Below are 26,222 nucleotides of genomic sequence, written 5' to 3'. Positions count from 1 at the left end.
ATGTAGAATTAAAAATCCTGATCAGGTTTGCCCTTTTTCCGGAGAATCAACCCTTTCAGAGACAGCGAGGAAAATTTCTGGATGTGCGATTAATATTTTCCCATGTACTTTATCCTTCAGTTGGGATGCTGCTGAGTTTAAGGGTGATCTTAGTTTGTCTCTAGCATGCACTAATTTATCGGAAAAACTTGTGCTTGAGGAAAATCTCAATTTTACGAAAAATTGAAAATTGGTGGGTGTAGAGAAAAATCTGAGGTCATTTCGTACTCAGCCCTGAAAATAAGACGAGAATCACTTCTTTGATTTACATTATATATTTATCAGGATGTAAAAATAAAAAAAAAAAAAAAAAAAAAAAAAAAAAAAATCTTACAGATTTTTCAACATTAAAAATTCAGTAAGAAAAAGTTTTTTCTTTACATAGATAAGAATAATTCATCATATTCCCGAGAAATTTTTTTTTCAGACCCGTGTAATTTTTTTAAGCAAAATGCGATGGAAAAATATATTTTACCCTGAAAAAAATTGGCTCAATAAATGACTTTCGCTTCACCGCGTATGTTTTCCGAATTTCTTTCACCGTAGTTTCCCGCTTTCTGTAGGGGTTGCAAATCTTTCATATTGACATCGTTAAGAACCACCCCCGAAATTCTGTAGATGTGGAGGTCAAAATCCAGCTACATTGTAAATCAGGTTGCTGCGTTCCCAGGCGCAATATGAAATTCGTTGGCCACATCCTTGTACTCATGGCGACTTGTCTGTACCCATCGACCAACTTGTTGCTCGTTGAGGTCGTTGACCCAACATAACCTCAATACTCTCTGACCTCAATATTAAACTTCAAACACGGTATTTTCACCAAGTGCTGTCTAATATTCATTGAATAATCAACGCGAAAAATGTCTATTCACATCCGTTTTATCCGCACTACATCCTAAATTCGTAATTTTTAAACTTAGTGTTTCTATAATAGTGTATTTCACGTTTTACCCAGTGTTGAAGGACTGTAGCTAATTCTCGAGGAAATTCAAGTGTTCGTTGATGAGCGCACACCAATCATTCTGTAAGTACCTCTCTCGTGGACAGAAATCCATTTTTCCAACTTATGAGTTTAAAGTTACCATGCCCTTTCACCTTAGACTCTGAAGTGAATGAGAATAGTTTCCTCAGTATTCTCACTGGAAGGTGTGTTGTTGAAGTAAACCTAGGTACTTACCTGCTGACAGAACCCGTTCCATATAAGTTTTCCTTTTTTCACTGTATGCTCAGTTCAGAATTACTCTGCCCTTACAGCTTTAAAGGAAAAGTCATATGAAATGGGTTTTACCTTTTAGCTACCCTCTCTACCAAACAGTAGCGTGGTGTGCTTTGCGATATATCGTTTGATCTGCCATTTAAACCTATGGAAAAAGATCAATGGACAGGGTGTTCGCAACAAACACCTTGATAATCAATGTGTTACCATACTTTCAAATGTGGGATATCGATTGTTGATTATTTCTCGCCTTGCCACTGCTACCAAACGCACCTTTACCATCTCATAAACATCTGGGGATCATTGAGCGTTGGGTTGAAAGGTTGGGCATTCGTATTTAAGTAAGCAAGTCATCAGATCACCCAAACCAAGTTGCACAATTCTTCATAAGATAATTATTTTTTCGAAACCCTAGATTAAATTAAGTTACCACTTGTTATAGTTATTCACTCATACTTTGTTTTTCTTCTGCATCTACAATTTCACTTTTTTTTTTTTTTTTTTTTTTTTTTTGTCGTAAATTTTTCTCTTACTATAGAGCCTTAAAAATATTATTTTTTTGTTCTGTCAGGCTATGCCAACCATTGTTTAGTTATTTTCTTGTTGTTTATCTTATTTGGTTTAGTAACATATGCCACACAAGCTCACTTTTGGCATATAGAGCTGTTTTGTTTTACTTTTGTAAATTTAAATTTTTGAAATAAATTAATCTTGAAATCTTGAAATTATATGCCACCAGGCACTGGAAGAGAATCAAATTTTTGTTGATGTCACGCTGGAAAGATTGACATTACTTAATTTCCGACAGCATTTTTGAATGCCATACCTAGTTCAAATCTAGGTTGAGGATGTCTCTCTCCAATTGGGAAATTCAAGACTGAAACCTTAAAATGGCCATCAGTGTGTTAATATCTCAAAGCAATAGTTCTTTTTCAACTTCTGATGTCGCTTGAATTCCAATGAAATTTTAATGCCCATATTTTTTCAAAAACGAGGAAAATAAAATTTGCTTGAGATTGCTCTGGCAATTGCTGGAGATTACACGGATGCGTAGGAAATCTAACAGCGCTAAAACCAAAAGTTTGTGGGAACCACCAGACAATCGAAGGTGGCTCGCCTTATTGCTACGCAGGTAGAGGATGCCACGCAGTTTGCGATTCGAACAATGGCTCTCGTTCTTATGTTTGATCCATTTGATGATTCACCAACTTTTGAATGTTGAAACAACTGCTTTTTGTTTCAGGATAGTGGCAGCACTGTGGATCGCAAATTACCACAATGGTAAGCTGCTTTTTATACTTAGTTTTAGAGTACCTATGTAGGGAGAGTATGGACAACTCGTCGAGTATGGTCAATATCCTAGATCGCGACGTTGTGAGAGTCTGCTCAATGTCCATGTTTTATTCCATTTTTTAATTGACAAAAAATTACCCATAATTGTTAGGAACCATTTTCACTAATTTTCCTGATGGAAATAATACATAATTCGAATCTTTTCAACATTGCAATGAAGGTCTGGATTTTTTGCCTTAAGCCATTTACATCTGCTAGCAATGTCCCTGTACCAGTAGTAGGCACTTTTCTGAACACTATCTTGAATCTGTCCATCTATTCGGGATTAATCAACAAGGGTGAATCTAGTCACAAAATGAGTGTTGCCGACAACAATACTGACGTATGCAGGAAAACGTTTTATTGACCTTCAGGCATTGCTAAATATCTTTTGATGAAGTACAAATTTTATGGGTAAATGAGGAATATTTACTCCAATTTTTCAGAAAGTCATATTCTCAATTTAATCTTAAATATCTGAAAATTTCAAGGAAATATATTCATAACTTACATCCAGGATAAATTTTTTATGACGGGAAATATTGTAACTCTCTAATGCTCATTTGGCGTTTTTCTTGAGCACAGCAGAGTACTTACATACGGCATGATAGTAGCCTAGTAGACGTTGTATCCGTGTGACGTTTCATGGGATTTGCCCCATGGAAAAATCTCATGAGCAAAGTTAGGAAAAGTATCGAATTAGTCAATACTATTCACAGTACTGTCAGAATTTTACATGAAATTTTTCATGAAATTTCAGAAATTTATGAAAGATATTGAAAAATGCCAGCTCATCTTCATGTTTCGGAAAATGTAAAAGTAAAGACTTCCATTTTTATGTGTTCGAGTGCGGGTTGCATACCCTAGCCCTCGTAAAATATGCAATATTTCACAGTCTCGTGAACTTTCAAATCTTTCCATCTTTCTTTTCCTTCATCCTACCCTGATGACAGTACCAAGTTGATTACTTGTCGAGTCCTTAGAGCGACTCAGTGGGAATGAGAGGAAATTTTGTGGCTTTGTTAAAAGGAGGAAAAAGCCCGGAAGTATCATTCCTGCGATTCGAAGTTGTGGCAAATCCCATGAAACGTCCGTGGAGACAAGGCCTTAGATCAGTAGAAATTTGAGTTATTTCTCCTTGAGTACAGCACTGTGGATCAAGTCGTCAGAGACAGAGGTTGCACATGAAATTCTTGACTACAGCTGCTTTCCGGCGATTGAAGAAAATCCGCGGAAATTCTTTGGAAAAACTGTATTTGCCTCGCGTGACAAGTATGATTGAAAATAAGGCACGAGTTGAGGTCTGTTACGTTGCAATCGGAGCTAAATACGCTCCCTTACGCATGCAGGAAAGGATATTTGAACGCATTCACGGCAGGCGTAATGATACAACTATTCGACCACGGGTGTAAGCATGTTGCTGGCAGCTGGATTGAAGGCGCGCCACACTCCAACAATGACTCGGGTCTCGTCCGGTGTTTCACCCTGGCTGGCGAGCCGCTAAAATGTATGTGTAATGAGCTATGAAACGAGCGAAAATATTGCGTCAAAATTTCCGGCGATTGAAGAAAATCCGCGGAAATTCTATGGAAAAACTGTATTTGCCTTTCGTGACAGGAATGATTGAAAAAAAGACGTTAATTCAGGTCTGTAACGTTGCAATCGGAGCTAAATACGCTCCCTTACGCATGCAGGAAAGGATATTTGAACGCATTCACGGCAGGCGTAATGATACAACTATTCGACCACGGGTGTAAGCATGTTGCTGGCAGCTGGATTGAAGGCGCGCCACACTCCAACAATGACTTGGGTTCCGTCCGGTGTATTACCCTGGCTGGCGAGCCGCTTAAATATGTGTGTAATGAGGTATGAAACGAGCGAAAATATTGGGTCATTTTGATGTTTAATTCGTCATAATTTCAATTTTATAAGGCTCTTTCTGAAGAAAATTCCACGATAAAACCAATGGGACCACTTTTAGAACCTCGAATTTTTTTTTTTAAAACGGAGTTATAAGTGTTTAAAGTTTCCAAATTTTGTCGGACCTCTCCTACAGACTCGATCCACTGTGCGACGCGTACTGCATGAGCTCCGAGTCAGCCTCGAGCCTGGTCATAGTCTCTGGCGCCAGCGCCACCTCCAAGACGACACCTCCATGGCCCTCCTTTGCCGGAAAGGCGGTGATCTTGCCGTCGAACTTGTTGTTGCGCCCGCTCCTGACCGCCAGAGGGCGCCCCCACCCGAAATCCGCCTCGTAGATCGGGAACCTGGGCGAGCTCCCCACGGAGATCGTCGGCCCCTCGGCGATGTCGTACGGGATCGCCCTGGGCTCTCGTTCCCACTCCGCCACCCGTCGGCGCACCGTGGAATCGTCCCACGTCGCCACGGTTTCGTGGATCAACCCGGCGCCCCAACTCAGGTCGTTGGCGAGGAGATCTTCCGCGGAGGCGGCAATCTCCGCGCCCAGGATCGCGTTGCCGAAGTAGTGTCGGTCCAGTCTCGGTTCCAACCTGGGGAGAATCGACCTCATCAAGATCTACCCACATACCGCCGTGCTACACGGAGAAAAGAACTTCGTGCGTGGGACCCCAAGTTCAGGTCATATGGATCTCTGAAGTTTTCGGATTGAGCATCCGAGCACTTAAGGTCTAGCTGCCGAAGTTCAGGTCAGATATCTGAAACTTCAGTTCTTTCATCTGAAGTACTTCAGATGTGAGAACCGAAGTTTTTCGGATGTGAAAACCGAAGTACTTCAGATGTGAGAACCGAAGTTTTTCGGATGTGAAAACCGAAGTACTTCGGATGTAAGCACTGAAGTTTCAGATGTCTGACCTGAACTTCGGCAGCTAGACCTCAAGTGCTCGGATGCTCAATCCGAAAACTTCAGAGATCCATATGACCTGAACTTAGGGTCCCACGCACGAAGTTTTTTTCTCCGTGTAAGGAAGAACGCCGTATGAACCTTCCGGCATTGCCAAATTTTCTTTCATAAAACGTGAATTTCCTGGTAAATTTATGAATATTTTCTTCCCAATTTTTCAGATAATTTACTTCACACTTTTACCTGAAGATTCTGAAAGTCTAAAGGAAAAGTATTCATAACTTTCCTAAAAAAATGAACATTTTATCGAAGGATATTTGGCAACTCTCGAATGTTCGTACGGCGTTTTTCCTAAGAATGGCAGTATAGGTCAGTCATTGCGCAGACTTCCCCGCTCGGGGTCGTCCCTGTTCATTGGAGCTTGACGTCAAAATTATTGCTGCGATAACCAGAAGTGTCGGAAACGATGCTTTATTTATGAGAGAATACTAATTTTTATTGATGAATCCTTTAATTTTCTTACTTTTAAATCGTGTGAAACTTTCCGAATAGGACGTTTATACATTAGCATTCAGGTTTTCGATTCTGCCGAATTGTGTTTTTTCATTTTTACAGTTGACTCTACATCGGCCATTTTTACACGCCGAACCTGTACTGCGAAATGGCTCGCACAGCGCTGACTTTAAAAATCGTTTAAAAATATGGAAACGTGAATATAGGAAAATTGAAACCCTGAAAGCTAATGTCTAAACGATCTTTTCGCCTCTCAAAGAGCTTTAAACGGTTTGATTGTAAGAAATTTAAATTATTCATCAATCAAAATTAGCCTTCTCCCACACTGGAAAAAAACCACATTGGATCTAGAGTCCAGACTCTTGAAAACGTTGACAAGCAAAAATACTCTTGATTCAATCAGATTTAAGCTTAAATCAAAAGGAAATCCGCTCAAATTAAGAGGCTTGGTTCTCGATTTAAGCAAAAATCCGATTGAATCAAGAGAATTTTTCTTGTCGATGTTTTTAAGAGTCTGGACTCAAGATCCAATGTGTTTTTTTTACCAGTGCATAAGAAAACAATTGATTCCCAGCTTTCTGGCTTTCGCGCCAGCAATGCTGACGTCGTGCACAGAAGATTCTCATTTTGGTTCTGGGAATGACTGGCCTATATGAATAGATCTTCGATCTCGTATCATTTCACTGTATTTGAAAGGTTACTTCAGTGATTTTTTTAGTAAGAATTCGATTCGAAACTTTCGCTTCCTTGTTTGAAAAAGTGAGCTAGCACAATGGAGTTTTTGCATTTCTTAGGGATTTTCGATTTAAGCACTTTTTCTTTTGTAAATTTACGATGGTGCCACTTGTTTTCTGTGAAAAAACTATCAAGCTCAGAAAAAGCTCTCAAAGTTCAGGCCGGAATGGAGGGGATATTCCACGCTATGTTGAGAGTCAACCTCTTTATTTAGTCAAACTTTCAATCCATCGATCCCCTATCGGATCGCCTCTCGAGGTGTTGAAGAACCCCCTCAGCGCTATCCAAATACGCGGTCTGTTAGATAAGAAACCGGATTTTAGTGATAACTGGCCCATCATGCGTCCGAATCAGAGAGACAAGTCCGAATTAAGTCTCCTTGGACTTTCTTGATAGCTGAAAATATACTTAAGAACGCTACATTTACAAATTTAAAAGATCTGAATTAGCTTTGTTGGCACGTGGTTTGAAGTAAGGCAACCTAACGAGTGACCTGCGATTTTCACGTTCGACCGAACTTATCGATTGTACGATGAAAATCGCAGAACGCGCCTGACTTTCTCGTATTCAAGGTGACACAGAATGAACACTGATCAAAATAAACAAAATCTGTGAATCTAGCGTCCTTTAGTATGTCATCAGCTATCAGGAACGTCCAAGAGCCTAATTCGGACGCACAATGCGCTAGTTATCACCAAAATCCGGTTTCTCATCTATCAGACCTCGGGCCCGATTATTGAAATTGATCGACAAAGCTATAGACAAAGGAGACAAAAGAGGTATGGAGAGATCCTATCGGTGAAAGCGGGTGGTTGCAATGGACAAAGGAGGTAGGTAATAGACTAACTAACGGCAACTCACGAGAAACCCGACAGTTAGTCTATCGTTTTCTCCCTTTGTCGATAGGAACCACCCATTTCAACCAATAGGATCGCTCCACACACCCTATGTCTTCTTTGTCTATAGCTTTGTCCATAAATTTCAATAATCAGTCCGCTTGTAAGACTAACCTGTTGCGGCAGTCCACCGACATCCGGAAGAGCGTTGTCTGTTGCCTAGCTCGTGTGATGGACCGCCACATCAGGGCGCAGAGCGATTGGAAGGACGTAATCCCACCACGGTCCTCTGTACCCCCCGATCTCGCTGAATATCCCTCGTTGGCCCTCTGTTTGAGTTTCGAGATGGCGTCCCCGCTGAAATGGAAGACTCGCTCCGTCAACGACGCGTCGCCTCCGAAAGGGTGCTTGCCGGTCGGTCCGCCCGGCGGGAACGGGAGCACGGCCCGGGGGTTGAGGGGCGTGTCGCGGGAGAAGACGGGTGAGGTTGAGATTGGGGCTCCTCTGCTGATCTCGGCGAAGGTGTTGATGAAGTCCCAATGCGACAGGCCGTCCGCCACCGAGTGATTCGTGCAGAAAGCGATGAAAACACCGTCGGCTAGCTTCGTTACCTGAGAAATCGTCGCCCGATTGTTAAAAGGGCGTAACTACACACATTTTTCAGTTTTAGAGCCCCCAAACACGGAGAAAAAAACTTCGTGCGTAGGACCCGAAGTTTAGGTCATATGGATCTCTGAAGTTTCCGGATTGAGCATCTGAACACTTTAGGCCTAGCTGTCGATGCTCGGATCACACATCTGAAACTTCATTTCTTACACCTGAGGTACTTCAGATGTGAGAACCGAAGTACTTCAGATGTAAGAACTGAAGTTTCAGATGTGTGATCCAAACCTCAGCAGCTGGACCTAAAGTGTCCAGATGCTCAATCCGAAAACTTCAGAGATCCATATGACCTAGAAACTTCGGGTCCCACGCACGAAGTTTTTTTCTCCGTGAACAAATTGGCAATCCTATTGACGCATTTTCTCCTTAATTTTGCGGACTTTCCGCTGTAATAAGATTCGTTTTCTTCGCGAAAGTTTGTAGAGAAAACAGTCAAGAGGCACATTGCGGTCAATGGTTTCGTTGAGTCTGGATGAAAAATGAACGAATTTTGAGATTTCGCGAGCAGGGTTTGCGGTAGTCAGTGAAGATGTAGAAAACCTGCAAGCATCAGAGAATTTTACTAAGTCGGGAAAGTCACAGGACTTTTCCAAAAGTTAGAAGATATTGTCACTCCCACTTCCCAACTTAGAGTATAAAAGGTTAGGACGTAGGAAATAGCAGACACACTAGCAAAAAATTAAAATGTATAATTTACCTTGATCGCAGCCAGTGGTATGGAATGTCCCTCATAGTCACCCAACTTGTCGTAAGTGAAGAGGTTCTTGATAGAATCAGGAACTTCGCCCGGACACAAAATGTCGTCCACAGAGAGACCCGCGTTGTCCACCGCGAGGAATTCAACCCCTGCATCGTTGCAAGCGATGGAGATTTGGCCATCGGGGGTCGTGACGAGGCGACCGGCCAAAGGGTAGAAGTGGTCAAGGGTAGATGCAAGGGCTTTTTTGAGTGAGGTAAGGAGACTTTCAAAGGAGATACTAGGTGGATAAGGTAACAGAATTCCCTTTAGGTTGTATTCACACGCCAACCACGATATGTCTGAAACTGAGAGCCTCAGACTTTTGATTTTGGACTTTTGGGTCGGAAAAACCATGCATTTCGAGATGAGAATGGGAGACGTAGTAGGCGTAGGCATGGTGCTATGCGATCTACTGGTTTTTTTCATCAAAATTCTATCTACAATTGAGAATATTTGGACGTTGTGAAATTGTTTCATGTCGTCTAAATCTGAGGTGTTTTGCCCTAGTCGATTCGTCAAGATATATACAGACAATCACACTTAAATAGTTTCATTTAAAATTTCAAAAGGTATTAAACTCGATTTAAATTAAATATCAATATTGCAATGAAATAATGAAAAATTGGTTGTTTTGGTATTTTTAATATGATTACATATATTCGTAATAATAGTCATAAATTTTAGTATGATCGATGATTTTATAAAATCATTTCCATGTGTTCGAATTACATTATGTCCTACTTTAATGGTTTCATTTGGAATTGCATAAGGTATTAAACGTTTCCTTGCGCCTCGGTAAAATTTTATCTTTTCATATGAAAGAATACTTTCCGTGCTGCGAGAGATTTAATTAGAGTATTGTGGAATGGGCAACTGAATTCGAATGTTCCTCTTCATTTAATGAAGAGCAGAATAATGAGAATGACCATTGACTGAAGCACAACAAAAATATGAAAAGAACATCGTATACAGCTTAGGGTGTCTACCGTCAGGAGAAACCAGAAAATATCAGGAAATTCGATGGTATGAGATAAAATAGGGAAATTCCAGGAATATCGGTCATTGGTCAGAAAATTTCGAGTACTCCTCGCATTTTTCAAACATTCGATGCAATTTTTAATTATTCTGTTTTGTTGAATCTAACGTGTGCCAAATATCAGGGAAATCGAAAATAAAATTTTAAGAGACTCTCTGATCAATTTGAATCACCCGCTCTCTGTTTTTTTTTTTGTACCTCTGTATCCAACTGCTGTATGATATTGAAATGTACTGAAATGGCTTCAATATCTCTGTCATTGTTGGTTTCCTTGTGAAAAAATAAAACTCGAATTGAGATTTGCAACGTCGTAATCGAAGTTGCGCAAGTGTCAACTTTAGCCATCGACATGCTGAACGCACCCATATACGGGTACCGAAGAGAAAAGTCAGAAACTTGAAATCCTCCGCCAACTGTAGCTGCAGAAGAAATCTGCATCGCAGTGGCGCGCCTTCATTTCAGTGTGATACCACTTGCATTGCCGCGAGGTTGATTTAGTTGCGTGACCTAATCTAACCTAACTCCAGTGGCAGCTTCACGCCTTTGCGACGAATCTGAGAGGGAATGGCATCATTATTTAAATTGAACCATTATCAAAAGTAAACAAACATCTAGATATGGAACATATTCTACCAAACCAACGATTTTTTCCCCGATTTTCAATTAACAGAGACAATTTCACTTCTGAAAGAATATAGCCACCCAACAGCTGACCGATATCTAATGTTAAAAAAATCGTATTTCCATTGCAATGTCTACAAATCTTAACTTACATTTTTTTAGACGAGATCAACCAAAACATGTCTTTGATCGAGATGTGTTCGCGATCCTTAAAGTAGTGAAAAGTCATTGTGATTTTTAAATTGTAAGCAGCAGTTGATGTCATTTTCAAAGGTCCCTCTTTTTTTCTTCAGTTTTCGCTTAAAGAATCTGGCGCGTTCAAGACTCCAATAAAAAAAAAAAAAGGTTTACAAAATAGCTGAAACGATGACCGAGGATACAGTATTGAGAAGGGTTTTTTTTAATGCCCCCTCCCTCAGGCACCTATCTGATGCACTTCACTGAGAGTTTTACTTAATGCTTCAACTCTTCATGCCCCCTCCCTCAGGCACCTATCTGATGCACTTCACTGAGAGTTTTAATTATGGATGAGAAAGGGTTTAAAGTAAGGCTGAGTTCGGAACACTAAAAACTTAAATTTATTTTTCCTGTAGTGCCCGTTATTCCGTCACCACAAACGACTTTCACCATAGAGAATAAAAGAGGGTGGTCATATTCCGGGCATCTCGGATTTCATCGATGGCGTAGGTAGGCACAGACGCTTTCTGTCATCGATTTTCCTGGAAATAGTGTATTTTTTGGAAACAAGTAATAATCCTTGGAAAGTTCTTACAATATTTTGAGTTGAGCCAGGCGAAGAAAACGGACGTTATGGTTTGTTTTTCATATTTTAAATGCTGGATTTTGCTAGAATGTCGACGCCGCCGTATTGTGTCTAGAGTATCCGTACATATTATAAAGAGAGTAGGGACGTGTTCGAAATCGAGATTTCTTCAAAATTCGTCTAGTCTCTTTCCGACGAAATCACTGAAATAGCTAAAACTGCAAAATTCAGCCTAACTGTATCAAAACGAGCCATTTGAGAAAACCGCAAGTGCGCAAAAATGACGCAGTTTCAGGCAAGACAGCAGTAAGTGACAACATTCCTCGAGAGAGGCAATGCAAACAGTGCTTTCAAAAAAAGTTCCGCCCTCTTCTGCCAATTTCTAACCTGAAAATGTGTTAGTTGTGTGTCCGAAACGTAACCACGAAAGCATGCAGAAGATAGCACTTACGGCTGTCTTGCCTGACAATAAGCTAGCATGATAATGAAAAATGCCTTTTAATGCAATTGAAATAAAATTCGTCGATTTTTAATAATTCAAATTACTTCGAGGAGTCTTTCGGACGATTAGTGACCATTCGACAAGAAACGGAGGCTTCTTTGCATACAATTTTCCGGTGAGACGTTTCTGAGCCCGTTTTCTCAAAACTTTCTTTCCACTTACTGCCCTCTTCGCTACCACAGCAGCGGACTGATTATTGAAATTGATAGACAAAGCTATAGACAAAGGAGACAGAAGAGATATGGAGAGATCCTATCGGTAGAAGCGGGTGGTTGCGATGGACAAAGGACGTAGGTAACGGACTAACCACGAGAGACCCGATAGTTAGTCCATCATTTACCCCCTTTGTCTATATGAACCACCCATTTCAACCAATAGGATCACTCTATACTCCTTATGTCTTCTCTGTCTATAGCTTTGTCTATAAATTTCAATAATCGGCCCGCAGATGGGGTAAACAAGTCCTCAAAACTCGACCACAACCTCTTTTTTCTCTATGGACACGTACTGCATGAGCTCATCATCCGCCTCGAGTCGTGCCATGGTCTCGGAGGCCAGAGTCACCTCCAAGACGACACCCCCGTCGCCCTCCCGAGCGGGGTTCACCATGACCTTGCCGTCGCACTTATTGTTGCGCCCGCTCCTGACCGCCAGAGGGCGCCCCCACCCGAAATCCGCCTCGTAGATCGGGAACCTCGGCGAGCTCCCCATCGAGATCGTCGGACCCTCGGCGATGCCGTACAAGCTCATCCTGGGCTCCCGCTCCCACGCGGCTATCTCGCGGCGCACCGTGGAATCGTCCCAGGTCGCGACGGTCTCGTGGATCAACCCGGCGCCCCATCCCAGGTCCCGGGTCAAAAGGTCATCGGCGGAGGCGGAAATCGTCGCTCCCAAGATCACGTTGCCGAAGTAATGCGGGTCCAGTCTCGGGTTCAGCCTGAAGAAAATAAAGGCAAAGTAACATAGTTGTATTACACGGAAAAAAATTAAATGTTGATTTAGCATTTATACTGTTAAAAAGATGTCCGACAAGTTTCAGTTGCTGATTTTATATTACAAAAATGCTAACATAACATTTAAATTTGTTCGTTTTGCAGTAGGCGCGGTTACGTTAATATTTGTTCAAATGTAAAATCAACATTTGAAACTTGTCGGACATCTTTTTAACAGTATAAATGCCAAATCAACATTTAATTTTTTTCCGTGTAGATCATGGTGTCTAGTTTTTGAAAAACCGGGGAAAACCGGGATTCATCAGGGAATGAAAATTTACCGGGAAAGTCAGGGAATCTGTTCCGGAAACCGGAAATCTCTTCTCCAACCACCCAGGGATCATTTCGGAACACCCAGGAACATTTCTTGAATTAAAATTTTGAATGTGCGCCGAAGAAATGGCTGAAAGATTAATTAGAATCGATATTCATAGCTGAAACTCTGGAAAATAATTTCCTTTTCCCCGAGAATATCCCGGGAAAGTGGAAGAAAATTTCGGGCTCTCATCAGGGAATGAGCTCCTGAAAATCAGGGAAACTCAGGGAAAAATCAGAAAATCAGCTTTATCAAGAAAACTAGACACCATGTATTAGATAAGTTAATGCTAATCACCCAAAAGTAGTATGATAATAGGGATATACCGCCACTTTTGACCTTTAAGACGCCACCTACGTGACCCCGGTGTGAGATCACTGGCGACTGGTTGCGGGTTGCCTACCTATCGTTACCAGTCTTGACCTTTAAGACGAGACCTATGTCACATGACCCGGGTGTGACGTCACTAGCGATTGGTTGCGGGTTGCCTACCTATCGTTACCAGTGTTGTAAAATTGTGCAGAAAAATGTCGGTTATTTTATGATGATTTTGCAACCACGGTGTGACGCCACTAGTGACTGTTGCGGGTTGCCTACCTATCGTTGTCAGTGTTGTAAAATTGTGCAGAAAAATGTTGATTATTTTAGGATGATTTTACAACCATGGTGTGACGTCACTAGCGACTGTTGCGGGTTGCCTACCCATCACCCGCGTTGTCAGACTGATCAGGAAAATCGTGATTAATTGAGGGGTATTGTTGAAAAATTTTACGGGAAAATCTGGATTATTTTAGGATGTCTGATTTTACAACCATGGTGTGACGTTACGGGTGATGGATAATCGTTATCAGTCTAGTAAAATCGGAGTTAATTTACTGGGTGATATACCATCAATGATGTAAAATTGAGTGTTTTACTGTATAAAATGATAGCCGACTTTACGTGCTGTGACGTCACACCAAACAACATTGAAGTCCGGCAATCGATTTCCCCAGACTTTTATTTAAAAATTGAGCGGGGCCTGATCTTACGGCTTGTATACCTATCAGGGGTGATGGATAATCGTTATTAGTCTAGTAAAATCGGGGCAGAAAAATCGGAGTTAATTTACTGGGTGATGTAAAATTGAGCGGGAAAATTTCGAGAGTGTTTTACTGTATAAAATGATAGCCGTCTTTACGTGCTGTGACGTCACACCAAACAACATTGAAAAAATTAAGCGGGGGCCGGGTTGAATTTTCAAAAATGAAGACCGGCAAACGATTTCCTCAGACTTTTGACAAGAGCCGAGTAATTTAATCACCCCGTACAACGGTGAAAAATTCGAGTGTAATCTTTGTATGTATGATTACCTTTTCAAAATCATCCCGTGGAATGGATCATGCATTTTTGGAAACAGTGAATCTTACCGAGACGGTTATGACTTTCGAGTCACCCGGTTGGTAATTGTATAATTATCTTCGTATTTAATCGTCGCGGGATTTCATCGCTTGAATTTAGTCCCCCAGGTAGGTATTTGATTTATTATTATTTGATTTATTATTATATTTTTTTTATCTACGTTTTTAATCGTTGCGGAATTTCTAACAAGAGAGGAATGTGATATTTGATGCTGCGCTTTCCTAATAACCCGAATCTTTTTTTTTTTTTTTCGGTGAGCCATGACCGTGAGAATTATATCAATTACTTGAAATGTCAATTACTTGAAAGGTCATGATGTGACATTTTATTTTTTTCCTTTATCAAAATCATGTATAAATACTGAGGATGAACCCGAGGGTAACATCATACCGTCACTCTGCCAGTTTGCGTGCGTGTGCTATCCTCTGCTCCTGGTTCGTGTAATCCTCAAGTGGTGAGTCTACTTACATGTTTTCAAATCGAAAATTTCCAGTGAATTTTATTACCCGAAAGTGACTTGTTTTCATTACAATAATTTTCATTACAATATTTCAAAACGAAAGTGACTTGTTTTAATGATTTTCAGACAAATATATTACCCAAAAATTTCTAGATAAATATATCACCCGAAAATCGAAAATTTCTAGTGAATTATCCCACCCGAAAGTGACTTGATTTAATCGATAATCTCGAAGGAAGCAATATTCCAAACCGAAAGTGCCTTCTTTTAATTCAAATTTCAAATCGAAAATTTCCCATGCATTCAATCGAAAATTTCCAGTTCATTCAAATCGAAAATTTCAAATCGAAAATTTTCAGTTCATTCAAGTTGATAATTTCTAGAAGAAAAATCATCTGTTTTAATCTAAAATTTTTATAAAAATAAAAAAACGTGCTTGATCCTCTTCTGAAAACCAATTTCTCTCTCTCTCAATTACAGATTCACCTTGTGTCCGATATTTCCATCCGCCTACCCGAGCGTGTCTCATTTTTTAAAATATTAATTGGTGAGTCTATGTATATGTCTGCGTGTTTTACTGTATTCAAATCGAAAATTTCAAATCGAAAATTTTCAGTACATTCATTTCGATAATTTCAAATCGATAATATCAATTTCAAATCGATAGTTTCAAATCAATAGTTTCAAATTAATAATTTCAAATCGAAAATTTCTAGAGAAGTCATCTGTTTTCATCCACAATTTTTATAAAACATGGTTAATCTTCTTCTTCTGAAAACCGATTTCTCTCTCTCTCTCTCAATTACAGATTCGCCTATTCTCACCTCCCGTCAGCTTCATACCTGTGCGTGGGATATTCTTAAAATCTTAAATTGGTGAGTTTATGTGTATGTGTTTTACTATTAGAACTATAGCAGTTTTCAATTCGAAAATTTCCACTGCATTCAAATCGATAATTTTAAATCGGAAACAATCGAGTTATTTATTGATCGAAATTTAAATAAAAGGAAAAAAAAAATTAAGTTTCTCTCTCTCTCTCTCTCCAAGCAGCATGCATCTTTACCATTTTTAATCGGGGAGTTTGCTAGAATACTTGTTTTCATGTCAGGTGAAAATGTATTTCATTTTACCGAAAAAGTGATGGTTTTTTTTTTTTTTTTTTTATATCAATTTCAGATACTTCATTGTTTTACACTTTCCACCGTCCGTCCGTCCGTCCGTCCGTCCTCCTCGTTTTTAGCTGTTATTCAAAAGTGAGTTCCTTCTTCAAAATTTACTTCTTCTTCTTCTTCTTCTACTAAAAATGGCTCCTACTTTCTACTGCAACTACTGTGATGTCTACTATACGGAAAACTACGCCCACGATTCGGGCGTAGATCATATATCTAACCTTTTCCAATCCGATTTAACCGTGGAGGACTTAACGGTTAAATCTTTCTTCTTCAAAAATGAGGACCCTCAACTCACCGATCTCCCCGAATTTTTCGCGATAAAAAAAAATGAAATTGTAGATAGGCTTAGATTTATTTTAGACAATTATAGTGAAGTAAAAATTAAAATTAATAGCTACTTGATAAGGACTGATTCGAGTAAAAATGAAAAGAGAGGGCTTAGTATCGTGACGAAATACGTCAATAGCCCTCCGATTTCAGATCTCGAATCAGTGTACGATCACTTTGTAAGTAAGAATTTAGAAATAAAAGAAGTCTTGTCCCCGACGCCTCTTCCAGCGGAGCCAACGTCAGCATCGTCAACCTCGTTAAACGAGGATGACGTCATTGGCGATGAGGAGGCACCAGCGGTGCCGGGGGCGGGAGCGCCACCTCTTCCAGCGGTGACAGCGTCAGCATCATCATCATCAACCTCGTTAAACGAGGATGACGTCATCGGGGATGAGGAGGCACCATCGGCGTCGGGTGCGGGGGCGGTGCTGGAGACACTGCTCGGTGTCGAAGTTCGGTTTTTAGAGGGTAAATTCGCCCGTTTTTGTGAGATCTGCGAAGATTTCTACCTAAAAACCTCTCGGCACAACCGCACGTTCGACTACCTTCGGAATTTGTTCGGATCCGACGAGCAAGTTCGCGAAATGCCTGCCGCCGCGCGGGGACAACTTCGGACTTTTTTCATTAAAAATACCGACCCGAGCGTTTTAGATACGGATCTGCACTTGAAAAAAATCAAATTTCTTATTGTTCAAATTTTAAAAGACGCGCTATCTCAACTTCAAACAATAAAATCTAATATAATCGTTCATTCCGAATACATTTTACCGAGAGAGGGGGAAATTCAGGGGGTCTCGCTCAAAACAAAAAATTACAATATTTATCACGAAGCCGATTGCCAAAACACATACTTGCTATTTGAATCCAGTATCAAAAAAGAGAGTGCAGATTTCTATCTAAAAGGTTCGGGTTGGACCATTAGTAAAATCATAGGCTCTGAGCTGAGAGTGAATAAAGTCAATGTCGTAGGATCTAGTGGCTCTAGTTATTTACCTCTACCTATGCTTATAGGTAAATTAGTTTGAAAGCCAAGTGGTGGGTTTGCGAATGTGATCGAATGTGCCAGCAATGTCGAAAACTTACCGCACGCGGGACAAAAGCGGGAGGGATTTTAGATAATCTCAAATCCTACGACCCCAGAGGAGATTTCGATTTTAGAGATTTATCGAGCAAAATACGAGATTTATCTCATTTTTTCCTTTCCTGAGTTTATTTATTTATCCATTTATCTATTTATTTATTTATTTATCCATTTATCTATTACATTTCTAATATTTTTTTTTTCCTCCTCATCAGGTCTCACACCACCCATCTTATTCAGCAACAACAGCACCCTCTCCACCAGCAGCAATAGCAACATCATCAACAACATCATCAACAACAACAACAACAATGCAGCTCCAACATATTTGCCCCATCATCCAGTCCCATTTTAACGTTTGGGCAGGGACCCCCACCCCCAGCCCCATTATGATCAATATAATGGATCCGAGACATATGCAGGAAAATACTGTCACCCGACTTGGAGAGGTTATATCCACCTGGATATCATCAAGGCAGCAGCAGATAACCGTTGAAAATGTTCCAGGTGGATATAACCTGTCCAAGGAGGGGGAGGGAGTGTTTACGATCAAATATTGGGCCACAGAGGGGGAGACGAGTCTTACCCTGGTATTGTTGGGAGCATGATTCAATACCAGGGATAGGACTCTCTCTCTCTCGGTCGGTTATATTTTCTATGTTATATTATATATTATACCTATGTTAAAAAAAAAAAAAAAATAAAGGGTGGAGTCAGTGAGTAAATACCCGAGTTTTTTTCTTTCTTCCTTTTTCTCACTTTGAGAATGGGTGGGTGGGATACTAAACTAATGAGTGATTTAACATTTACAATGAAATAATGCAGGGTGAGCAGACACAGGGCTCTATATCTCTGATAATGTTGAGTTAAATTCTAGGATTAACACATGGTAATCCTAGGATTTAGTCTAAACAGGAGATAGGTTCCCTCTGCTGTGGAACCCTCACACCTGTTCCATATAAGAAATAGATGAAGAAATATCCGAGTGGAGAAGTAATATTTTTTCATCTTCTGTTTACTCATGAATTTTACAAAAAATTAATATGAAACCTTAAAGGTTAGAGTTTTCTCCACGCCTTCCTTCGGTTGGTGTTTAAGAGTATTACCTAACAGTTATAAGATGAGAAAATTTCAAACTATAATGTCTGATGATATCCATAGAAGAGATTATACACGGGGAAATTTCCGAAATTGAACATTTAGATGACTGTAGACAGAAAAATTGCACGGGATAATTTTGAAAAGGTAATCATACATACAAAGATTACACTCGAATTTTTCGATCTTTAATTTCGGAAATTTTCACCGTTGTACGGGGTGATTAAATTACACGGCTCTTGTCAAAAGTCTGAGGAAATCGTTTGCTGGTCTTCATTTTTGAAAATTCAACCCGGCCCCCGCTTAATTTTTTCAATGTTGTTTGGTGTGACGTCACAGCACGTAAAGACGGCTATCATTTTATACAGTAAAACACTCTCGAAATTTTCCCGCTCAATTTTACATCATTGATTAGCCAGTAAATTAACTCCGATTTTACTAGACTGATAACGATTATCCATCACCCCGATAGGTATACAACCCGCTAGTGACCTCACACCATGGTTGTAAGATCAGACATCCTAAAATATTACAGATTTTCCCGCAAATTTTTCAACAATACCCACAATTAATCACGATTTTCCTGCTCAGTCTGACAACGCGGGTGATGGGTAGGCAACCCGCAACACTCGCTAGTGACGTCACACCATGGTTGCAAAATCATCCTAAAATAATCAACATTTTTCTGCACAATTTTATTGCCAATTGTTCATAAGGAAGTGTTGAATCCCCGAAAGTAGAAGTTTCCACCTATCGCTTTAAAGAGGCTAGTGGAGGGTCTCTTGTCTCTGCACGGTTCGTTTCAGAGGGAGGTAAATGAAATTGTGTCGCCCACTCAAAATTCCTTCGGGATCTTAAAGTAGGATGCTTACACAGTCATTTAAGCCTGAAATGAAAATATTCTGTCGAGCTCTTCGAAAATAAAATCGATTTTTGTGTTTTTGGCGCTAAAATGGCCTTCAAAGACGATCGATGATTCAATTCCGATGGGTTGTGCATATGTAAAATGGTACATGTGTGATGGGCTCTACGTATTTTTGGACCAGGAATCGATTGAGCAGGGTCCTGAATCGGTCCAAAGCTTCATTGACTGAAAAAATGGGCCTTTTTTGGATTTTAGGGGTGTTTTGGGCCCATTTTCCTCCAATTTTGGCGTGAAAAAACCTGTGCCATCATGGGTAATGATTGTCGGGTCATTTCGGGCGGACCATCGAATGCACTTGGTCCCGAGACACTCCGGGGCTTCCGGAGTGATACAGGGTTTTCGAGATACAGGGGATCAAAGTCCCCGATTTTCACTCAATTCTGCAGGTATTTTAATGTTCAATTCCGACTATAAATTGATTTCTGATTTAGATATCGAAGCGCATTTTGCGATGGTTGATTCAGCTACGTGTGGTGGATTTTCCTACATATTTCACAAACCCTCACTAGCTGAATCAACCATCGCAAAATGCGCTTCGATATCTAAATCAGAAATCAATTTATAGTCGGAATTGAACATACCTGCAGAATTGAGTGAAAATCGGGGACTTTGATCCCCTGTATCTCGAAAACCCTGTATCACTCCGGAAGCCCCGGAGTGTCTCGGGACCAAGTGCATTCGATGGTCCGCCCGAAATGACCCGATAATCATTACCCATGATGGCACAGGTTTTTTCACGCCAAAATTGGGGGAAAATGGGCCCAAAACACCCCTAAAATCCAAAAAAGGCCCATTTTTTCAGTCAATGAAGCTTTGGACCGATTCAGGACCCTGCTCAATCGATTCCTGGTCCAAAAATACGTAGAGCCCATCACACATGTACCATTTTACATATGCACAACCCATCGGAATTGAATCATCGATCGTCTTTGAAGGCCATTTTAGCGCCAAAAACACAAAAATCGATTTTATTTTCGAAGAGCTCGACAGAATATTTTCATTTTAGGCTTAAATGACTGTGTAAGCATCCTACTTTAAGATCCCGAAGGAATTTTGAGTCTGCAACACAATTTCATTTACCTTCCTTTGAAACGAACCGTGTCTGGTTATACATGAGAGTAGAGTACCTTTGTAGGGAAATTACAGACATGTCGGTAATTTTGAGGATTAAGTCATAGACCTTTCAGCGCTCATAAAGGCAGCAAACCTATGAATTCAAATTATCCAGAGTGATGATTAATTATTGCAAGTGTTACGACTCGTCGTTTGATGAGCCTATGCTGCACGCATTAAAATTCAAAATTATCTCCCTCCGAACACCAATCCTTTGAGCTCTGATGGTCCAAATTAACTCCCGAAATTTTAAAGTCTTTAAACAAGTATATTTCAAAATTTAAGGCAATATCCTGCTCTCCGGCGTAAATAGAGTTGCTACTGATCGTCGTAATTAATTAAGTAGCTAACCAGCATGATCTTGTCTCTATCTTTCGGGGAATCTGTGTATTGAAAATCTCGAGTCTCACCGTGCGATGTTAAGTAATCGATCTTACCTACCTGCAACGCATAACCCATCCTGTGGCACGGTTTGCCACACCTTCCACTCTGCACGAGGAATAGAGGGTCAATTGGACTGCATTTTGCAGTTTGGAGCTATAAATTCTGGCTCAACTGAAAAAACACTTATGTGCATAGGGGCTTTAATGGCATATTCGTTGTCTTTGAATCGGGCCGGAAATTATAGTTCCTAATTGCAAAATGTAGTCCAATGGACCACTAGACAAGGTACGAATTTCAACATTCTGATACATGTTTTTTAACTAAAATTTCACATATAACACGACGCGCACAACGAAAACTACCGAAATCAACTCCTTTCAAAGATATTTAATGATTCTTGGTGCGTGAATTCAAACCACCCACTCATGAAAACTCAATGCTCTGCGTGATTCACATCGTGCGCTAAACGTTATCATGACAGTCTCTACGATATAAAAATCTGGCAACCTCAATCTTGACGCTCTGGCTCAGCTGTACCAAATTGCTTATAGTTTGAGCAACACGTGGTGGGACATGAATATTACTCGATTGAGAAGCTTGTTGAAACCGTTGTAGTGCGCGATTTGACTCACGTAGAGCTTTGAGTTTCTTGTCAGCGGGCAGTTCAAATTCCTCGTAACAAATGTGTAACGAAAACGTTAGTATCTTCGTTAAAAGTTGGTTTCAGTAATTTTTGCTGTAAGAATCGTGTTTTACGTAAAATTTTGGTTAAGAATCATGTATCAGATTGCTTAAATTCGTACCTTGTCTAGTGGTCCATTATCCCTAGTAAAAGTGAGTCAGCCTGACGTGAGTCTATGTTTCATAAACTACCCTGAGTCGGACTGATTCAGGCTGATGTCAGCCTGAACGGGTCTCCAAAAGTAGCAGCCATTATTGCAAAATACAAAAATGCACACTTTACCTGAACCGCAGCTAATGGCTTCGAATGCCCCTCGTAGTTGACGAATTCGTCGTAAGTGAAGAAGCCCTTGACGCAGTCTGGGACATCGCCCGGACACAAAACGTTGTCCACAGAGAGACCAGCGTTATTCATCGCCAGGAATTCAACACCTGCATCGTTACAAGCGATGCGGATTTGACCATCGGGGGTCGTCGCCAGGCGACCGGCCAGGGGAGAGAAGTGCGCGAGGGTAGTGGAAAGGGATTCCTTGAGGGAGGTGAGGAGACGATCGAATGAGAGACCAGGGGGATGAGGTAACAGAACCCCGATTTGAATGTACTCAAGCGCCAACCGTGAGATGTCTGACATCGAGAGCTTCAGGGATTCGACGTCCGACTTTCGGGCTGGAAAAACCATGCATTTTGAGATAAGAGTTGCTGTGGATTTAGGAGTGGACATAGTGATGTTCGCCTCCACGGGTTTTTTTAAACCGAACTCCGTGTACGGGGAAAGGTATTTTAAAGTTTCGAAATTTGTGAATTGTTTAAATCTTGCGCGTGAAATTCGAAGCTCCCTTCTCACGGGACGACGAGCGGGGTGACGAGGTGGACTTTTGACTGGAACGCAACGAACGTGCAGAATACGGATCTTGAAAAACGGAAATGTTGCTTGTCAATAACGAAACGGATCACACAATGGACAATCACTGTGATTCTTCAACGACTATTCGAGGCTGCGCATATTTTCCGCCTACTCGGAATAGTTTTATAGACTCACCTTTTATTCGCGGGGTTTTGCCAGCTCGCCCAATTTAATTTTTTCTCGTGTTATATGGCAACGTTGAACGAAAATGAAGATTCGACGTTTCATATTTTCGTGAATTCAAGTCCCTTATACAGCGTTGCCAGCGGTCTGGTAAACCGGGGAATTTACAGAGTTGTCACAGTGAGGGAAAACCGGGAAATGTCAGGGAATTTTAAAAAGTCAGGGAAAACCGGGAAATGTCAGGAAAAATGACAAAAATGTCGAAAATGTCAGGGAAAAGAGCGAGGCCAATAACGACCGTTTTTTGGCACAATTTGGGCCAGCGGGGATTTTTATGAAACCGAGCCCTAACAATACCTTATGATACCCTAAAACTCTGGTAAAAATTTTAGCTTGAGTATACGCACGGTTTTTGAGAAATGAGGGGGCAAAGTTGCCAAATCGCCATCATTCTGGATAGCATTTCTACAGCAAAAAGACTGGAAAAATGGACGAAAAAGTTACACCTTTGATAAGTCTCGGTTGTAAATGTTCTCATTGGGCCCCCAAGCATTTAACTGTGTTCAATGTCAAAAATTTTTTTGTCACACAGTGGTCGAAAATTGGGAGAAATCGTCGACGAATCAGGATTCTTTGTCAAATTTTTAGAAATGGAAGTATAAAATTGTCGGTCTGCTGCAGTTTTCATGGCTAACAATGTTCTTATCGGTCATCAATGCATGAAATTGTGTTCAGCTTCACAAATTTACATCGCACAGTGGTCAAAAATGGGGGAATTAGTGGACAAATTAAGATCCTGTGTCAAACTTTTTAAAAATGAAGTGAAACTGTTGGTCCCCAGTAGAGTTTAGATCCCGGAAAAATTCTTTAAATTCTTTTTTTGACTATTTAAATCTTCTTTTAATTTTTTCTCTCCATTTTTTCCTTCTTTTTTTTAATTTCTGAAAGTTTGCATATTTTATTGAGATAATGCTACAAAGTCTACTCTATAACAACGTCCTATCAACAATACGGTCTGACATGTAGTAATAATTAAAAAAATTAAAAACATGAATTTTTCCGGGATCTAAACTCTACTGGGGACCAACAGTTTCACTTCATTTTTAAAAAGTTTGACAGAGGATCTTAATTTGTCCACTAATTCCCCCATTTGTGACCACTGTGCGATGTAAGTTTGTGAAGTTGAACACAATGGAGATGTTGCATATGTGAGAAATTTGCGATTTGACTGCTGTTTTTTTATGTAAAAGTTCGCGAGAAACACTATGGTGCCACTGGTTTTCTATGAAATCAACTCCCAAGCGCTCAAAAAGCTCTCAAAGTGAGGCCAAAATGGAGGGGATATCCCGCCCTACCCCGAGAGTCCACCTCTACATGAAAAAAAAACTCTCCATGCAGAGATAGGGAGCAAATACATTGACAGGCACCAGTGGACCAGTGGCACCATCGTATTTCTCGCGAACTTTTACATAAGAAACAACAGGCAAACCGCAAATCCCTCACACATGCAACATCTCCATTCAGTGAAATTCTCGGACAGCTTCGTTGTACAATTTTTCTGTAAAAAAATAAAATGGCGGCGGAAAGTTTAAAACGTCGCATGGAGCTTGTGATACTTTGGCTAGAGTACTTTGGCCAGAAGGTGAGGAATCCAACTGTTAGCCCGCCACATGTACAAGTTGAGCTCATCAAAACGAAGTCGTCATTTTTCTCTCGGTGAGAAGAGAGTACCTATAGAGGCGCGAGGCTACACAAATGAACGTAATTCTATCAAACGGAACTATGTGCATTATGTCGTGAGCCCTGTTATGCACGTATTCTTAAGGGTCTCAGGGCTCATGTCTTAATACACATAGTTCCGTTTGATAGAAATACGCCCCAATGAAGAGTGATACACCTAGGACGAGGAAACTATTCGACGCGGTAGCAGCGATCGTCGACGCAGTTCTCGAATACATTTTTCCCTTGTCGCGCGGTGGATCGAGTCAAGTAGAGAGGTTGGATACGACATTTTTGACTGAAATTAAAAATTTTCATGTTCATCTCATCATTTTTTAAATTTTTAGGGGTGCTTCTAGAAGAAAATTTCACGAGGAAACCAATGGAACCACTTCTCGAACCTCAAAGTTTTGTATGAACGGAGTTATAAGCGTTTGAAGTTTCCAAATTTTGTCCGACCTCCCCCATCGACTCTATCCACTTTGCGTCGCCACCCGATCTAATATGTGTCACTCATCTTTCCCACACCGTCAAAGGAACCGGGCGGCATTTTTCGAATTTCCTCCCTGCCTCCCGGGCGTAAATGGGTCACTAAACCATGGACGAATTGGACGTATTTCTAGCAAACAGACCTATGTGGAGGTGAGAAATGTGGGGTGTGCTCTAGAAATCTGCATAAGAAGCAATGTAAAAGTGGGCGTGGTTCCTTTTGAAGAATTGGCAAAGCGGGATATTGCATTCTATCAAACAGACCTATGTGGAGCTGAGTGCGGAACTCATGAGCCGCGGGCATGGCAAGAGAGCGTTGTGGACAGGGCTCATGAGTTAAAGCGCCCCGACGACCATCTTCCCCTCGCTCGCGGGCGTCATCATTGCCGCTGACGTCACTGGCGCACAATTATTCTCATTCACTCTTACGGCCAGAGACTAACGAGCACACCCCATATTTCTCACTTCCACATAGGTCTCTTTGGTAGAACTACGTCCAATTTTGACTTGAGAATATAGTTTTCTGAAGGAAAATGACGCGCAGAACACGATGCGCACATTAAAAACGCAAACAAGTAACTCAATAACCGAGAAATGCGCAGTTCAAATCGCTCAGCTTATACGCAAATTTAAAACGCCCCGGTTTCGCGCCGCGCCGAAGGATGTCATCCGGCACCAATCAGAAGCGGGCACGGGTTTCCACGACGTCCGTCAAATGTCTATCTACTCTTCGTATACAATTTGTATATAAGACCAATACTAAAGTCGAAATTATATCTTTAGAATTCAAGACTCGAATCTCATTCACATGTTTGCTGTAATAAACAAGCAACAATTCCACATCGAAATACGTTTTATTTTAACAAACATCAGAGGCAAATGAGAGAGGATTGCGATATGACTACCGCAGTACATCAACACTGTCAGTTTCCCGCCATTCGGGTGCGTTTGAAATGTCTGGCAGTTTTTAGATTTTTCCAAAGCGGTTTTCTCCGCGATTTCGGCTCCCTAAAAATGCGAGAAAATCACCACGTTATCTACTCACATTGTATTTTCAGAATATTCAATAAAATAAACAAGGTTTAGTGACCCATTGTGCCACCGTAATTATGGAATCTGATTTCAATAAAAATTCGCTCTAACGAAGCCTCCAGCATCCGGCCGACGGATTCCGAGTCTCGGAAAATTCCTACCGCTCCCCGCCAGTGAGCTCCGACG

The 26,222-nt window shown here is 40.8% G+C and overlaps 3 protein-coding genes across 6 annotated transcripts in view; 1 reads left to right on the top strand and 2 right to left on the bottom strand.

The window, feature by feature from the left end:
- Positions 1 to 832: 832 nt before the first annotated feature.
- Positions 833 to 26,222, top strand: part of LOC109038241 (uncharacterized) — a 68,205-nt gene continuing 42,815 nt past the window's right edge. For 3 of the 4 annotated variants that reach the window (XM_072304759.1, XM_072304758.1, XM_072304760.1), the window contains exons 1-2: positions 834 to 1,063; positions 2,499 to 2,536. The gene's annotated coding sequence lies outside the window, so the exon portion shown is untranslated. Of the gene's footprint in view, positions 1,064 to 2,498; positions 2,537 to 26,222 lie in introns of all 4 variants that reach the window. The other variant, XM_072304757.1, reaches the window with a different exon arrangement.
- Positions 4,118 to 11,689, bottom strand: LOC109036544 (uncharacterized). The gene is made up of 3 exons (XM_019050837.2): positions 8,853 to 11,689; positions 7,667 to 8,103; positions 4,118 to 5,097 (listed from the first exon to the last, which is right to left on the bottom strand). The coding sequence occupies exons 1-3, from the start codon at positions 9,369 to 9,371 to the stop codon at positions 4,638 to 4,640; spliced, it is 1,416 nt and encodes a 471-aa protein (XP_018906382.2). The 5' UTR covers positions 9,372 to 11,689; the 3' UTR covers positions 4,118 to 4,637.
- Positions 12,282 to 14,511, bottom strand: LOC109036545 (uncharacterized). Its single transcript, XM_072304379.1, has 2 exons — positions 14,477 to 14,511; positions 12,282 to 12,753 (listed from the first exon to the last, which is right to left on the bottom strand). The coding sequence occupies exons 1-2, from the start codon at positions 14,509 to 14,511 to the stop codon at positions 12,282 to 12,284; spliced, it is 507 nt and encodes a 168-aa protein (XP_072160480.1).

This window comes from Bemisia tabaci, chromosome 9 (genome assembly GCF_918797505.1).
Source record: "Bemisia tabaci chromosome 9, PGI_BMITA_v3".
Taxonomy (NCBI): Eukaryota; Metazoa; Arthropoda; class Insecta; order Hemiptera; family Aleyrodidae; genus Bemisia; species Bemisia tabaci.
This window is presented reverse-complemented; position numbering and strand designations above follow the sequence as displayed.

Coding starts and splice junctions, on each gene's coding strand:
- LOC109036544 (XM_019050837.2), bottom strand. CDS start 9,371: ATGAAACAATTTCACAACGTCCAAATATTCTCAATTGTAGATAGAATT. Junction 8,104..8,852: donor TACCACTGGCTGCGATCAAG/GTAAATTATACA, acceptor ACGATTTCTCAG/GTAACGAAGCTAGCCGACGG. Junction 5,098..7,666: donor TCGGTGGACTGCCGCAACAG/GTTAGTCTTACA, acceptor GATTCTCCCCAG/GTTGGAACCGAGACTGGACC.
- LOC109036545 (XM_072304379.1), bottom strand. CDS start 14,511: ATGCATGATCCATTCCACGGGATGATTTTGAAAAG. Junction 12,754..14,476: donor CACGGGATGATTTTGAAAAG/GTAATCATACAT, acceptor TATTTTCTTCAG/GCTGAACCCGAGACTGGACC.